Source organism: Embiotoca jacksoni, unplaced genomic scaffold, assembly GCF_022577435.1.
Source record: "Embiotoca jacksoni isolate LCO1_2020_lvr unplaced genomic scaffold, fEmbJac1.0.p SCAF_16, whole genome shotgun sequence".
Classification (NCBI taxonomy): domain Eukaryota; kingdom Metazoa; phylum Chordata; class Actinopteri; family Embiotocidae; genus Embiotoca; species Embiotoca jacksoni.
Genome location: NW_027185296.1, coordinates 3306314 through 3320521, shown reverse-complemented (window position 1 = coordinate 3320521; position 14208 = coordinate 3306314). Strand labels below are relative to the sequence as shown.

The 14208-nt window shown below is 44.0% G+C and overlaps 1 protein-coding gene across 1 annotated transcript; it reads right to left on the bottom strand.

The window, feature by feature from the left end:
• Positions 1-2021: 2021 nt before the first annotated feature.
• Positions 2022-13571, bottom strand: rgl1 (ral guanine nucleotide dissociation stimulator-like 1). Its single transcript, XM_069150275.1, has 18 exons — positions 13198-13571; positions 10620-10730; positions 8646-8854; positions 8456-8524; positions 8128-8318; positions 7849-7973; positions 7529-7744; positions 7324-7427; positions 7071-7155; positions 6784-6873; positions 6412-6498; positions 6101-6133; positions 5856-5977; positions 5422-5511; positions 5039-5225; positions 4396-4647; positions 4182-4296; positions 2022-3827 (listed from the first exon to the last, which is right to left on the bottom strand). The coding sequence occupies exons 1-18, from the start codon at positions 13240-13242 to the stop codon at positions 3640-3642; spliced, it is 2319 nt and encodes a 772-aa protein (XP_069006376.1). The 5' UTR covers positions 13243-13571; the 3' UTR covers positions 2022-3639.
• Positions 13572-14208: the final 637 nt, after the last annotated feature.

The following is a 14208-nucleotide window of genomic DNA, read 5'->3' as shown; positions in this document are numbered from 1 at the left end:
ACAGACGTGTGAGCCAGAGAGCTGCCTTTGAATGTGCTCAGCTTGTTAGTTTAGACTACACTGTATACGTTTGAGACACCAGGAAACGTCTACCTGCACATTTCAGTCAGATGCACGTATGGCCTTTTTTTTATGCTGAGTAGGAAACCTGAATGAGGAGAGGAAAAAGGAGACAAAGCGCCTCTGGTTTTCCACCTTCTTTTAATGACCTGACTGTGACAAAAGGTTGCACACTTTGAAAAAGACTGATGCTGGCTGCCATTCAAAATCTTTAATAGTAATAATTAATTTGTCTGCATGCTTTTATCAGCTGAGATAATAATTAACATGCTCTGGCAAAGGTTGCAAACAAGCATATTTTCTGTGCTGCGTGTTTATTTTAGACTCAATGCACACTTACTGATGTTACCAGTCCTTCATGACCTGTGAATTATGAATACTGTATCTTGTTGTGTTTGTAGTGTTTGGTGAAGGCTGTGGTGGATTTCAATGTGTTCCCCACCTTGATGTTGTTGTGTTATTTCTGCTTGGATTCACTCCGGGAACACTCGGAGACAAAGCTGCTTCTGTCAAGTGTAATTGCATCGCTGCTTCTAGCAACATGTGGTACGTGTAACTCTTTTTCTTTCTTTCTTTTTTTGTGGTTGTATGTCTGTCCTTGAAGTGAGAGGCCATCTCTTGTGTCGTGTGGGCACGGCTGAGAAAAAAAGAGGCTTGTACTTGCTGTTGAACAAGCTTGTCACATTTAAACTCACACTGGAGTAAAACCCTTTGTTTGCCCTTTACGTAATGAGGACTTCATGCTGAGTAAGCACCTGCCAAAGCGTATTCACTGTCACTTTATCTTCCGGTAGATGGAGTTCATAGATTACTACCACCTTGATCTGTCTGTCAGCGCAGTTCCAGATTCCCATGACTTTAATTTTTTTTTTTTTTTTTTTTTTTTTTAAATGAAAGTATTTCATACAAATAATGTTGCAATCAGACCTGACTGGTCCTGACCCACAGGTTTGGAACCACTTTGTCCAATTAGGATTACTAAAGCAGAAGCAGTAGATTATTGCTAACCCCAACACTGACCTTTTTATTCTTAATCTGATTGTGGGGACCAGATATTTGTCCCCAAGTTAATAGTGAGTCCCCCTATTTCACACACAGGGGTTTGTATTTGTGCTTGTGATGACCTTCATGGACATAATGCACTCCCCTCGCTGTACAGCGCAACCTAAACCTAATTCCTCTCTTTCAATGATGGTCACAGATTGAGGACTGGCTAAAATGTCTTTCGTTTCCAAAAAGGTCTCACTCAAGCTGGTCCTCACAAAGATACACAGACAACTAACCACACACATTGTTTAATTGCTCTTTTTGTTTTGTGTTTTGTTTCCCGTTTTATTTTTAATTGCTTTGAAACAGCATGAAGAAGGCTTGTTCTTGTTCTTTGAAGTTTTCAGTGTTTCATTTTTAAGTATTGGATGAGACTACAAGACCTTTACTCCCGACTGATCTAGTCCTAAAAAAAACATGAAGCACGCACACAACTAAGAGGTCCACAAATACAAAACATACTTAACCATCACTTCCACTTGTTTCTGCTGCATAAAAAAGATTTTGTCAAAGAAATTGTTAGCCACGTCTGTTTTAGGGTTTTTGAATTAAATCCCGTAAATGTCAAAAGATCCTTCTTTTTTTTTTTGTCTTTGAATTCCTGGAAACATGTTTGACCAGTGCAGCAAACCCAGTTTCAGGAAAGGAAGGTCAGGAGTGCTGCATTCTAGTCAGCAGAAACGTCTTCCACTCAGCAAAATAACTTGGGCTCCGTCCAGAACAACCTCTGGTCCTTTTATTGACAATGTCAGCCGTGATGGTGCCGAGCATGTTGTCCATCACGGCACAAGGGTAAAAAAAAAAAAAAAAAAGACAGGACAGGACGAAGAGCTGCTTACAGAGGCACTTTAAAATCTCAAAGTTACAGAGTGTTGGGCAAAGATTGGAGGGAATGAAAACACAAAAAGACAATACATCTTAATAATGATAATAATTTATTTATTCAGGTAGAGTAGGAGTCTTTGGCAGTGGAGAACAGGAACTGAGGGTGATTTACTGACAACATTTTAAAGTCGAGTGCTGCATGGAGAAACGTGACTGGGACATTAACACAGTCCAAAAGTGAACCCAGGGGGAAAGTAATGTTAACGAAGGAACATGAACAGATTAGACTAATGGTACAACCACGACTCTGTGAATGTTTTATCTGCCGCCGTGCGAAAGGTGTTGTATCCGCGAGAGTGTGATGGTTTTTGGAAATGAGGAGTGTGTTCATGAGATGGGAGTTTACCGCGTGAAGAGGTGTTTGGCTTTTGTGTCTGGAATGAAATGAAGTGTCCATCCAAACGTATCACAGTAAAATCTGGTCCTGGCTTTTCTTTTTATAACACTCTGTGAATTCATTAACAGTTCTGTTAAAAGTCTTTTATCACTCTTCAGTCTGGTCGACGTTTCTGGCCTGAATTGTTACATATAAACATATAAAAAGCAACATTACAAACAAAAATAGTAATTCTTTTAGCGAAGAGTAATTCACTCTTCCGTATTCACATCCCATTGGCATCTCCTACCAACTGACAAGTGCAACTCTATAGTTCATATAATGAAGGGCAAAGAGGTACAAATATGCATCAGTCTGAGACACTTTCAGTGATGATTTCTATTTCAGAGACTCTTCACTCGTCTTCTCTGTTCTTTTCTTCCAGCTCTGAGAATGTGAAGCTGAAAAGTTAACATCTCTCTGGTTTAGAAAGCAGCACAAACAGCGTCTCTACAACCTAATGACAGGGCAGGTAAGGCCATTTCAATATTTGCCGAGGACTTGATAAAACCAAGTACGGGAACCAATCAGAATGCACATAAACACTGCATTCGTCACACAGCTCACAATATGAGAGGGGCGCACACGCTGTGCACACTGTGCACGAGCCAGACACGGCTGACCAGGGGTACAATGACATCACAGCTCCTGTCAATCAGTTAATATCATTCGGAATACTGTTAGAGGTCCATTCATTCGTTAATAAAAAGGCAACAGGACTGGACACCGAGTCCGCTTCTCCTTCTATTCCACCAGCCACCTTCTCTTTCTGCATTCACCACTCCTCTGTGAGGAGAAAAAGTACAACTTCAGCTACACACACGTCACAGGACAAAGAGGAGTTCATTCAATATCAGAATACTGTTGGAGGTCAGGACTTTGGCTGCTCCCACATCATGTGCAAAAATCTGTTGTTGTAAAGAGTGGAGGCCACTTGGGGTCGCTGGTTCACTCCGTCACAGGCATCACTAGTCAATAGTTTAGTCCCACTGGCACAGCAGTCACACCACACATCCATGCTCCGTGTTAAGGCCGGGCAGGTGATGGCACAGTTCGGGATGAAACCCGACTGGTACGATAAGAGTCAAAGAGTCTGAGAGCTCATTGGGATCCAGCTGCTCCGTCTAAAAGCTCCTCATGCATCTATCCATCCATCCATCCATCCATCCATCCATCCATCCGTCCGTCCATCCATCCATCCGTCATCAAAGGCCCGTGTTACCCCGGGTTAGTGGTGGAAGGGCAGACTGCTGGGTCGCCACGGTCCAGGGTCACAGTGTGACTTTGCTGAGTCTAAGCGAGAGGCTCGAGCGGTGCTGGGTACGAGGGAGCGTGGAACTACACCGGCTGCGCAGCTGCACCGGCCGACCCGCTGAGCCTCGCACCCGCAGTAGGAAGTCAAAGTTAGCTGAGGTGTTCATGGCGTAAAAAACGTTGGCATTGTCTGGAATCACCAGTTCTAAAATAAAAAAAAACAAAGAGAAGTTAGAGGCCTGCTGATAGTGATGTGATCATTGTGCGTCATGAAGTTTAAAAGCAGCTGATCAGTCGAAAACTTAAAATGCATTAATTGCAACTACAAATGGATTTTTATTTAATAATTGCTGCAACAACGTCCGCTTAATGTTGTTACTGTAAATTTGACTGTATTATTTGGTGTGATACTGTGCTGAAATATACCATTGGAATCAGGGAGCGTATATTCAACTAGGGGCCTGCATGCATCCATAGAAAACGATCACCTGAGAGGATATATGAACCCAACATGGGGGGGAAAAAATGAAGTCCATTTGAAAGCAGAAGCATGTTTTACCTCTCTCCTCGGAGATGACCTGCACCAGCTCGTATCCGTCCTCCGGCTCCACCTCCAGGTTGTGCTTCGCCATGGCCCGAGAAATTACAACCGGGGTTTTGTCTTGATTGGTCAACTATTTCGAGAACAGACAGGTTTAGGTCATATAGGGTTTATCATGAATTTTGTGAAAAGGTCAACCTGCAGCCTCCCTCATACAGATATATTCACTCACCAGTATGCTCTTGTACAGATTCCCGTTGCCATGCTCCAGACTGACTCTGATGATGCAGGCGTCCTGGGCCTGGGTGTTGTAGGCTGGGGTTTGACTCGGGGAGCTGGGAGACATGGGTGTGAGGGAGATGGAGCGTCTATGGGTGCACTGGGGCCCAGGGAGGGAAGGAGATGCGGGAGTTATGGAGACACTGGCTGTCGATGAGCTGGTGTCCATAGAGTGGAGTGAAGTACAGGAGGATGATTCTGATAGCTGTGGAAGCAAAAAAAAAAAAAAAGTCACGAAAATATGCACACAACCATAATTGAATCATTTTCATGCAACAATACACAGCACCTCTTATAATCTACTGCGGTTATTTGGCAAAGTACTGAAACAAAGTGACACCTGAAAGGCTTAAACGAGATAGGGAACAATAAATTAAATTGTATTTCCTATAAAACTTTGTATCAAAGGAGACAGGGGATTTTTGAGGGGCTGTACAAAAAGTAATTGGGGGGGGGGGGATGAGTTCAGAAATAGATTTGGTATTTGGAAAAGCTGTGATAGGGTTTGGATATTTTGATAGGCTGTCCTCCCCTCAAAAATATATATATTTTTTAATAATACTAATATTTTTGTTTTTATTTGTGCAGTAACACACCTTGTTTTGCTGGGAGTCTGAGTTGTGAGTGGGGGTGGCGAGTGCCTCGCTTTCTGAAGGGCTGCTGGAGTCACTGGAGGACACGCTGACTGAGTCCATGCTCTCCCCTGAGCTGCCAGTAGGAGGCGAGCGTGGCGTCTCTCTGACTGGAGAACTGGCTGCGTTACTGTCTGTTCCAAGAAACAGCCTGGACAGAGGAGGAAGGGAGTTGTTAGATAATAAAATGAAGAGGTCTCAGCAGCGTAGTGCATGAATATGACAGCCTGACATCTTCAATGTGGCATGTGTGAGCCCAAGAAACGCATTCCAGAATAAATTCGGACTTTAAACAGGCATCCCTCCTCCTTTTGATTCCGTTAAGTCTCTTTTCTGGGTGTACTCACAGGCTGAGTCTCTTCACCATGCTTTTTCGAGGTTTGGGTGAAGTCGGGCTGCTGTCGCCAAAAACTTCAATCTCACAAGACAAGGCGTAGCTGCAAGAGAACGCATTAATAGTAAACTTTCAACATCATAAAACATGACCAAATCCTGTGATCAGTGGTTTTAGAGGCTGTGTTCTCAGTAAGGGAGAAGGACAGAGAAGTCAGTGAAGGAGAAGAGAGAGCTTGCTGAACAAAAACAATAAGCACAATAGATCAGTAGGGAGTAAAGACATGACATGAGATCAGCAGGGAGAGAAAGCTTCTCTTGTGTTTTTGTGTGTGAACAATAGATCCAACAGACCATGACTCGTGCACTAATTTGATTGTTATCTAATGGATAACGGTGCAATCAAAAAAAAAAAAAAGAATGTATTAAAGCATTAAAGCGATAGTACCTTTCCTCCTCACTGAGCTGAGGCTGGCCCTTAAACCAGCGGAGGAAAGCCGGGTCTGCGGTCAGACAGTAGCTGTTACAGGCCGACTGGAGAAGCTTGATCTGAGCGATCACCTCAAACTCCTGCAGAAACCCAGAAAGTTACCCATGTTAGATATGTTTCACTTCAAACGTCATCTGAGGCTCCTCGTGTGAATATGTCACGGTGTAATTGTGCCAGAGGAGGCCGACTGGAGGCTCACTCACCCTGCGTCTCTTCTCAAAGTTGATCAGACCACCCTGCGGAGGACACAAAGAGTACGCTGTCAGGCCCGGGACATCACATACCAGTGGCCGCTTAGACAAACAGCATTAGGTGGACCGCTCCAAAAATGGACCGACAAAATGCCTCACTCACTCATGGAAACTCACGCCCCACTTTCTGACACCGGTTGCACAGACAGATGCTCAGATCTTGCAGAGCTGTGCAAACTCGCAGACACATGCTCTCAAATATCGAAACACACACTCGAGTGCAAAACACACTCACAATCGGCAGGTGCTAGATTTTCTTTTACCTCGATTAGATCAGGCAGGGCTGTATCCAACATGGTCAGGTCAGTTAGAAAAGTCCCCAGGTACGGTATCGTTCCTTGCATTGCTCCCTGCGGAGAAACAGTTATGTGATTCACCGAGATGTTACAGTAAAATCAGATATGTATTTACAGTGTGGTCGTCACAGATTGCAAGGCGGCTTTACAGCACGTTGAGTAAACAAAGCTAAGCATGTGGCTTCATCACCCTGGAGAGATTCGAATTCACTTTACAGCACACTGCTTGGGAGGAATGCGTTGTTTAAAATTATAAAGCTCCATTTTAGCTGCATTTGAAAAGATCCATTTGTCTGGCATTTGTTTCTGCAGCTCTCAGTCTGCCAGTGTTTGTCTCACCATTTCCTTCTGCAGCTGCAGTCGCTTGTGAGTGCGTTTCTGGTGCTCCTTGGCACAACTCTCCAGACTGGCAAACTTTGAAGTGCCTTCCTGTAGGGCAAACAAAAAATAGCTTTGGTCCTCGAGATTCTAACTCGGCCAATGAAGGAATGTTTTCAGGATTTCCAGATGAGTCTGAAGCCTGTCAGACTAAAAGCTACACACTTTTAAACTGAGATTTTTACACAGGATACTAAATGCTCATTCATAAATTCCATCAGATATTCAGTAAACAACAACAAACTCACCCTCATGAGTAGCTCTCTGCTGGTCAGGTAGTTGTTGTGGTCTGAGAAAATGTCCGAGAGCTCCTCAAACGTCTGCATGCTGTCCCTGCAGCAAACACAGACTCATGTCAGCTAATGGGTTTGGACACAGCAGCAGAAAAAATACACGTGCAAAATAAGCAGTAACGAGATCTCGTTGAATTCCGCAAAAAGGCTGATTCTTCTATCAAAACCAGCTGAGATTATCTGCATAGCTGAGAGATTGGAGGCTTACTTGTGCACACAGGCCCACACTCTTTTCAGTCTGTACAGAGGATTGGACTGGAGCGCTGACACAATGGCCCGCAGAGACGAGAAGTTTTTGCGTATTCGACACTCCTGTTGGAGGAAAATTAACGCAGCGGCAGTCACACCTTTGCTCATATTCTGAAAGATTTAATGTCTTAATTCATGTGTGAGCCTGTATTTTTTTTACGGACCTGAGCGATTTCTATCCAGCGCTGGATGACCCGCGCTCGGACATGCGGCCTGATCTGTCTGTGCTTCAGCACCGTGTTGACCACGCAGGCCGCAACAGCATTGAACTGAGTGATGGTGGCACGGATGGTGGGAGCGCTGTGCTTGTTGTGCTTCTTATCCCTCTGAGACCAGATTGAGCCGAGGCAGTGGTGGGGTACAACCTTTTTAAACAGCAGCTGGAACACACAAAAACAGGATGACGTCAGTATGACGACACCGAGGAGACTTCACAAGGACGTAACCCGTGTAGCCTGCGTCCATCTCCTTTCCCTCCGCTTACTGCATCCATGAAGGTCAGCTGCTCGGCCACGAGGTCGGCATCGAACGATAAGAAGTCCTCCTGGACCTCAATCTCCACTTCCTCTTCTTCCCCGAGGCAGAAAGAACTGTTGCCGTGAAAACCAACTGAAACCAAGAAAACACAATTGATTTAAAGTTGACATTTGAGGTAAAAAAAAAAAAAAAAAAAAAAAAAGAAACCATTTGTGTAAATTGAAGTAAAAACTGAGGAGAAAATCTTAAATGCCTGTAAAAAAAAAAGTAAAATAAAAAAAGATACCATCGGTGTCGTCCATGCTGGCCTGACCCTGCAGCTGCTCCAGCAGACACTCCGCCCGTCTAATAGCCTCTGAACCGGGCAGGGCTTTGCGCAGGTACTCCATCAGCCTGTGCAGACAGGGGTAGTCCGGAGGCTCCTGGAAGTCCTCAGGACACTGGTCGAGCCAGGCGCGCAGGATTGAAGCCAGGGCACTGTGAAGACAGCGGGGAACATTTGAGAGCGCTGGCGTGGATCGATGGACAGGTGTGGTAAGTCAGCAATACTGCTGAAAGTAACGTCTCTGTCCATATGGAACTGATAGTAATGTACATAGAAAACTGTATCTCACTTTCTGATGGCTCCATTGGTTTCAGATCTTTGGCATCTGTCTTGCTCATTTTCCTCCACACTTCCATAGCTGCCACAGAAAACAAGAAAAAAAAAAAAAAAAAACATTTTAAATCACTACAACTTGTAGTCAATGCATCATTTCCTTTTTTTTTTTTTTTTTATTGATATATGGATTATGTTCAGAATACCTGTCTAGCAGTAGCTGCAGTACAGTCTGTGTGCCGGCGAAGGCTCTGTAGGTGGAGAGGAAGATGGAGGTGTAGGTGAGGTCGTTGTCTCCGAATGCCGTCAATAATGTCTCCACCAGGCGCTCCAGTGTTCCGGCGCGGATACTCCGGATTTTGCAGGTCTCCAGCTGGCTCACCGTGTGGCCGGGAGGCAGGCGATCGCCCTCCGCCTAAACACGTACACAAACACGTTCTTTACACCGTTGTACCGGAGTGAACTGGATCCGCCGCCTTTTGCTTTTTCTTTTTTTTTTTTTTTTTTGGCCTTTATGCGTTTCATATCCAAATTGTGACACTTCAGATTGCTTTATTTGTCATTTGTAAGGGAATGGATGGACGAGATGGATTAAGACGAGTATAGTTAAGCTTTAAACTCTTGAATAAAAGGAAAGCAACAAAGATGAAGGGAAAGAGGAAACGGTAACGACAATCGTGACCTATATTTAATCCTAATATCTCCAGATGTGTCCGACTATTGTGTCTACGGGGAAACGGAATAAAAAAAAAAAAAGCAGCGGGGGGTGGGGGAGGGAGGGAGGGAGGGAGGGGGGGGGTAGTAGAAGAGGTGGCAGAGGCATGCAGAGAGAGAGAGAGAGAGAGAGAGAGAGAGAGAGAGAGACCTTGGTGAGGTTAGCACGCTGCAACAGGAAACGCTCCAATCTGCTTTTAATCACAGCGAGGCCCCTCCTCCACCGTCCCTCTCCAGACGGAGGAGGACAGCACCGGAGCCAACTTCTCCCACCACTCCCCTCTGATAACAGCGTCAAGAAGTCGGATTATTTATCTCTGTGAGGTGATCCGCTGCACAGTCACACACAGGCTTCAACGCCACAAGTCACAACACTAAATACATTTTTTTTTTTTTTAAACACAGACTTTGCAACCAAATCCGCTAACTACCACACACATTGTACCGTAAACAATACGCGAGTGTAGGCCCACAACTGCACTGATTGTAGCTGCTTTTGTTCACTCACAATTGACTTGTTTATGGTAAATATACTCATGTCTCAACAGGGAGTTCTCTCTATTTTACTCTAGTCAATAGCCAGCCCTGTACAAAATACCCACATTGTTTTAATTAGCTCTAATACAGTTGGCAGCTTATGCCTCTTGTCAATACATCGGTACAGCCTTATAGCCCGAGAGCTGTTATCTGTTTCTTCTTTGTGTGCCAGTTCCCATCCCCCGTGTCAACTCCAAAGACGAGCTTACAACACAACACAAGATCCGGATTTTTCATATAACCAAAGGAAAGTCCCCTAATTTTTCCTGAGAAAAGGCACAAGAGAAACTAAGGATAATGCCCCTAATTGGCCCTTCTGTGCCTGTATAATAATACCCTGTCTAACGTCTTATTATGTTGATATAAACAGCCCAGTGGAGGAAAGAGCAAAAAATGCACAACTCAAGGAAAAGCCTTTAATACTCCTTTCTCTCTTTTTTTTTTTTTTTTTCTGTCATACTAGCATTTCGTAAAACACTGTACGCTGCACAGGGGAAGGAGCAGTTTTGTTGGCAGCTGCGGAAAGTCAGGAAATCACATGCTTTGGCTAAACAGTCCAGGTCTGGTGAAACTGTTGGGTTTTCAGCAGGCAACTAAAAAGGTGTTGTCTAAACTGGGAGCTTTACAGCACGAATGTTAGAACAATAAGAGCCCCCGGTGGAGCACAATGCAGAGAGAGACGCCCCGAAACTGAAAGACAAGCTGCTTCAGACAATAGAGATGAGGTTTTAGTGTTTTTAAAACTCAGCAGTCTGCACACAGCGAGCCGCTTTTTGTAAACCATCTGCACATGATAAAAAATCCAATGCAGAATCAGAACAGGCTGAGAAAGTGGAAAAAGCGTCAGGATTTCAAGAGTATTCTCTGCTTCCCTGAAGGTTCGGAGCATCAACATCTCCTCTGGGAAGAAGCCTCATCACCTCACTCACCCCGAGCCATCTCGCTCCCTTGTTGGCCGCCTGCTGAATCTGAACTCTCTTGAGTGTCACATTGTAGATGGCTCCTTCCTCGACTTCCTCCCCCCAGTCCTGCACCGAGCTCTGAGGGAAGAGAGTGAGAGGGGAAAGTATTAGAAACCTCCAGGAGTTCCTGTAAATAGCTGCAGGCTGAAGAGCTGACTTCCACAAGTGCAGTTTCAATAGTTTAACAAAATAGGAAATAACTTTTAGAACTCTATCTGAGGAAAGCAGAAGCAGGAATGTGGAAAAAAAAAACAACTAGAGAATGCAAAAAAAAAAGGACTGAAATGCAGTAAAACATCAAGAATGACCAACTCCCCAACCCCCAACTCTGCAGCCTGCCAGGCCTCCTTCCCTCCCTCCCTTCTTTACTCCCTCTTTTATTCCCTATCCATCTCTTTCACCATGTCCCTGCCTGTCCTGAGCTGAAGTCAGAGAAGGACTGTTTTCTCGGATCTGTTGATAAGAGCCAGAAAGTCTCTTGAATAAACACCTACGCAGTAATATTTGCATCACTTTTTGTCTCTGTTAATATGTCTGTGTGTTTGTCTAATTGCGGGATTACAAATCTGTGCCACAGGAGCAAAACCACATTTAAATCAACTCGTAAAACCAAATGGATTTGTGTTCATCTTGCAGCCATGGACTGATATGCGCTGTGTCTGTCTCTGGTTGTAAATCACTTCCAAACAGCAGGGTGAATAAACAAACAGAGAGAGTGGAGTGAAAACAAAATACAAAACTCCTGCTCAGAGAGAAAGAGAGAGAGAGAGAGCAAACAGAGGCTGAGATCTGCTGAGACATCAACATATGGAGACAAAAACTGAGGCAGGGAGACAGTTAACAAGAGAAGGGCTGGCCAAATATAAATACCACGCATGCAGTATGATGGCCAAGTCCTCACACGTATACACAGACGGCACCCACACACACACACACACACACACACACACACACACACACACACACACACACACAGAGGCAACAGCAGCCAAGATTACTCTCACTTGTCCCCACTTTCTTTTGCACAGTTCAATGGCAAAGTCCATGCTACTCCCCAAACAGAGGGGCCCGCCAGAAAGGAGATCAGGGGTCAAAGTCACCGTTAACAGACTCAATGGTCAGTCTTGGACGCTGGTGGCACTCAACCATGACTGGGCCTTGTTTGGGTTTGAACAGAAACATGTGATGCAGAAATGAAAAGAAAGTCCCAAAACAAAAAAGAGACAAAGGTAGGAAAAAAAAGAAAGGGAGAGGAGGAGTAAAAAGGATTTGAACTGTCTCGGACAGATGAAACCAGCAAGCATGTCAAAGGCTGCCATTTGTATGAAACATGTCTGCATGCCCATCCCATGCTGACCTTCTTGCATGTTGTCTTATGACCGGCAACATGTCTCTCTTTCTTTGGCTACTGCCTGCTGCCCTGCTGGCTGGCGCAGAGACAGATAAATACATCAGCGCATGAGTCATGCAGTCCGCACACTCCCAAAACAATAGCAGGAGGTCTGTGCTGACCGGGCCTGGGCTGCTGAGTTCACAGTCTGCACACCCAGCCTGCTTTTTGTAAGCCACAGAGCTAGAGATGTTTTTCAGAGCAGGGTTTTTTGGAAAAAAAAAAAAAAAAAAAAAAAGAAAAACAAACTATGTTCTTTTGATGCATCAGATTTCGGGCCTTATAATGCCATACATTTCCACAAGTTTGCATGAAAATGTAAACCAAAGCAAGCAAAAGTGATATTTCCATTCACCATAGAGGGTATACAGGCCTATCAGACAAAACACAGGGCAGATAGGGGTGAGTTTACAGAGGGAACATAACATGAAGTGACAGTGGGTGAGGTGTAAACAGGAGATGAGGAGATTGTTTACTCCTTTGGATGCTTAAGATGCTCAAACAGTGCACAGGGAGGACACTAGGGAGAGCACAGAGACAGAGAGCACAGAGACAAGTGGTGCCCTATTTCTGCTTAAATCTGAGATCAGCTGTGTGTGGAAACAATACCCTCAAGATAACAACAACAGTTCTTTTTTTTCTTTTTTTTTTTTGGCGCTGTTGTGCTTTCCTCGCCTGAACACAGCTGGGACCCACGGAGAGACCGTGATGGCCCCGTGGACTCGCCAATTGTTCCCTCTCTGTTCCACTGCGGACCCCAGACAAAAGTTTTCGTATCCATCATCATCAGGGAGAGGAAAGCTAACAGATCGACGTCATATTGTGGCTAGATCGGCAGGAGATTTTTTTTTTATAATCTACACGTTTCCAAACTTTGCGCGACATCTTTACGCACCAGCTATGTAGGTTAAACTGGATTTAATGCCTACAAAAAACAATTGAAACTCAGTGTTTAACTACTCCCCCGCTATTCCCCTCCTCCTCCTCCTCCTCTTTCCCCCGTTATCCGCTACTTTCCCAAGCCTCCAAACCCCCCCCCCCCCCCCCCCCCTCTCCCTCGTTCCCTCTATGACCCCCCCCCTCCCCCGTTTTTAAAACCACAAACAACAGAGCACAGGATGGAAAGCCACGCCAGGTTTTTCTTTTTCTTTTTACCATTTTAGTTTTCCAGGCAAACTTCATGGTGAGCGTTTCTTTCATGATCCGGGGACAGCATCAGAGCTCGGGAATAATCCGACAAGGAAAGAAGAAGATGTGTTCTTGAAGAAACAAAACAAAAATCCCAGATACAAAAATTTCTCCTCCTTCACTATGCACAAACACACTTTAGTTCACCTCTCTCCAAACTCCAAATCCACCTCCTCTGTCTGTCAGCGGGCTCTCCCCTCTTCTACTGAATGACCCAACTCCTCCTACTTGCACTCACAAACAGTTCTATTTAAACTCCTCCTCCTCTTTTTTTTTTTGTCTATCAGACTGACAACAATATCCGCACACAGACGCAGTTGTGAATTATATTTGCGCAATACACCAATTCAGTGGAAACATTTCTTCCCTCCGACAGTCACAAAAAATGTACTTTTTAATAAATTTCAAGATGTTCAGAATTTGTTTATAGTGGTTTATAGAGGTTTGCAGTTTATAGGGGTTCATTTGTGTTTTGTGCTTAAAACAATGCTTATTTGAATAAATAAATTGGACATTTTAAGCCTTTCACTCCTTTATTTAACTGTAAACAATTGCTGCTGTTTTAATTTTTTTTCTCTTTGGTTCAACACTTTAGTATAACAAAAGCAAAATAAAATGGATTCAATTCTAATAATATGCATGTTATTCTTAACAATTTTATGTAAAAATATAAGAGAGGAATGTTTTGACTGTTTTGGAGTTTTCTGAGGTTTTTCCAAACCTATGCTATCATGACAGACCATACAAATAGCTATAGTTTTCCCTGACACTTTTCCTTTAGTAATCACAGGCTTTTATATCCATCCGTTATCTATACCCGCTTTGTCTTAAGCAAAATAGCTTAATAGCATATAGCATTCTATTTTATTAGCATGTAAACCTGAAATAACCTTTTTTTTTTTGCTCACTTGGAAGCAGTGGGAAAAAAATTGTGAAGAAAACGTTATCCCCTTATGTGTCAAACATGCAGCCATTTCT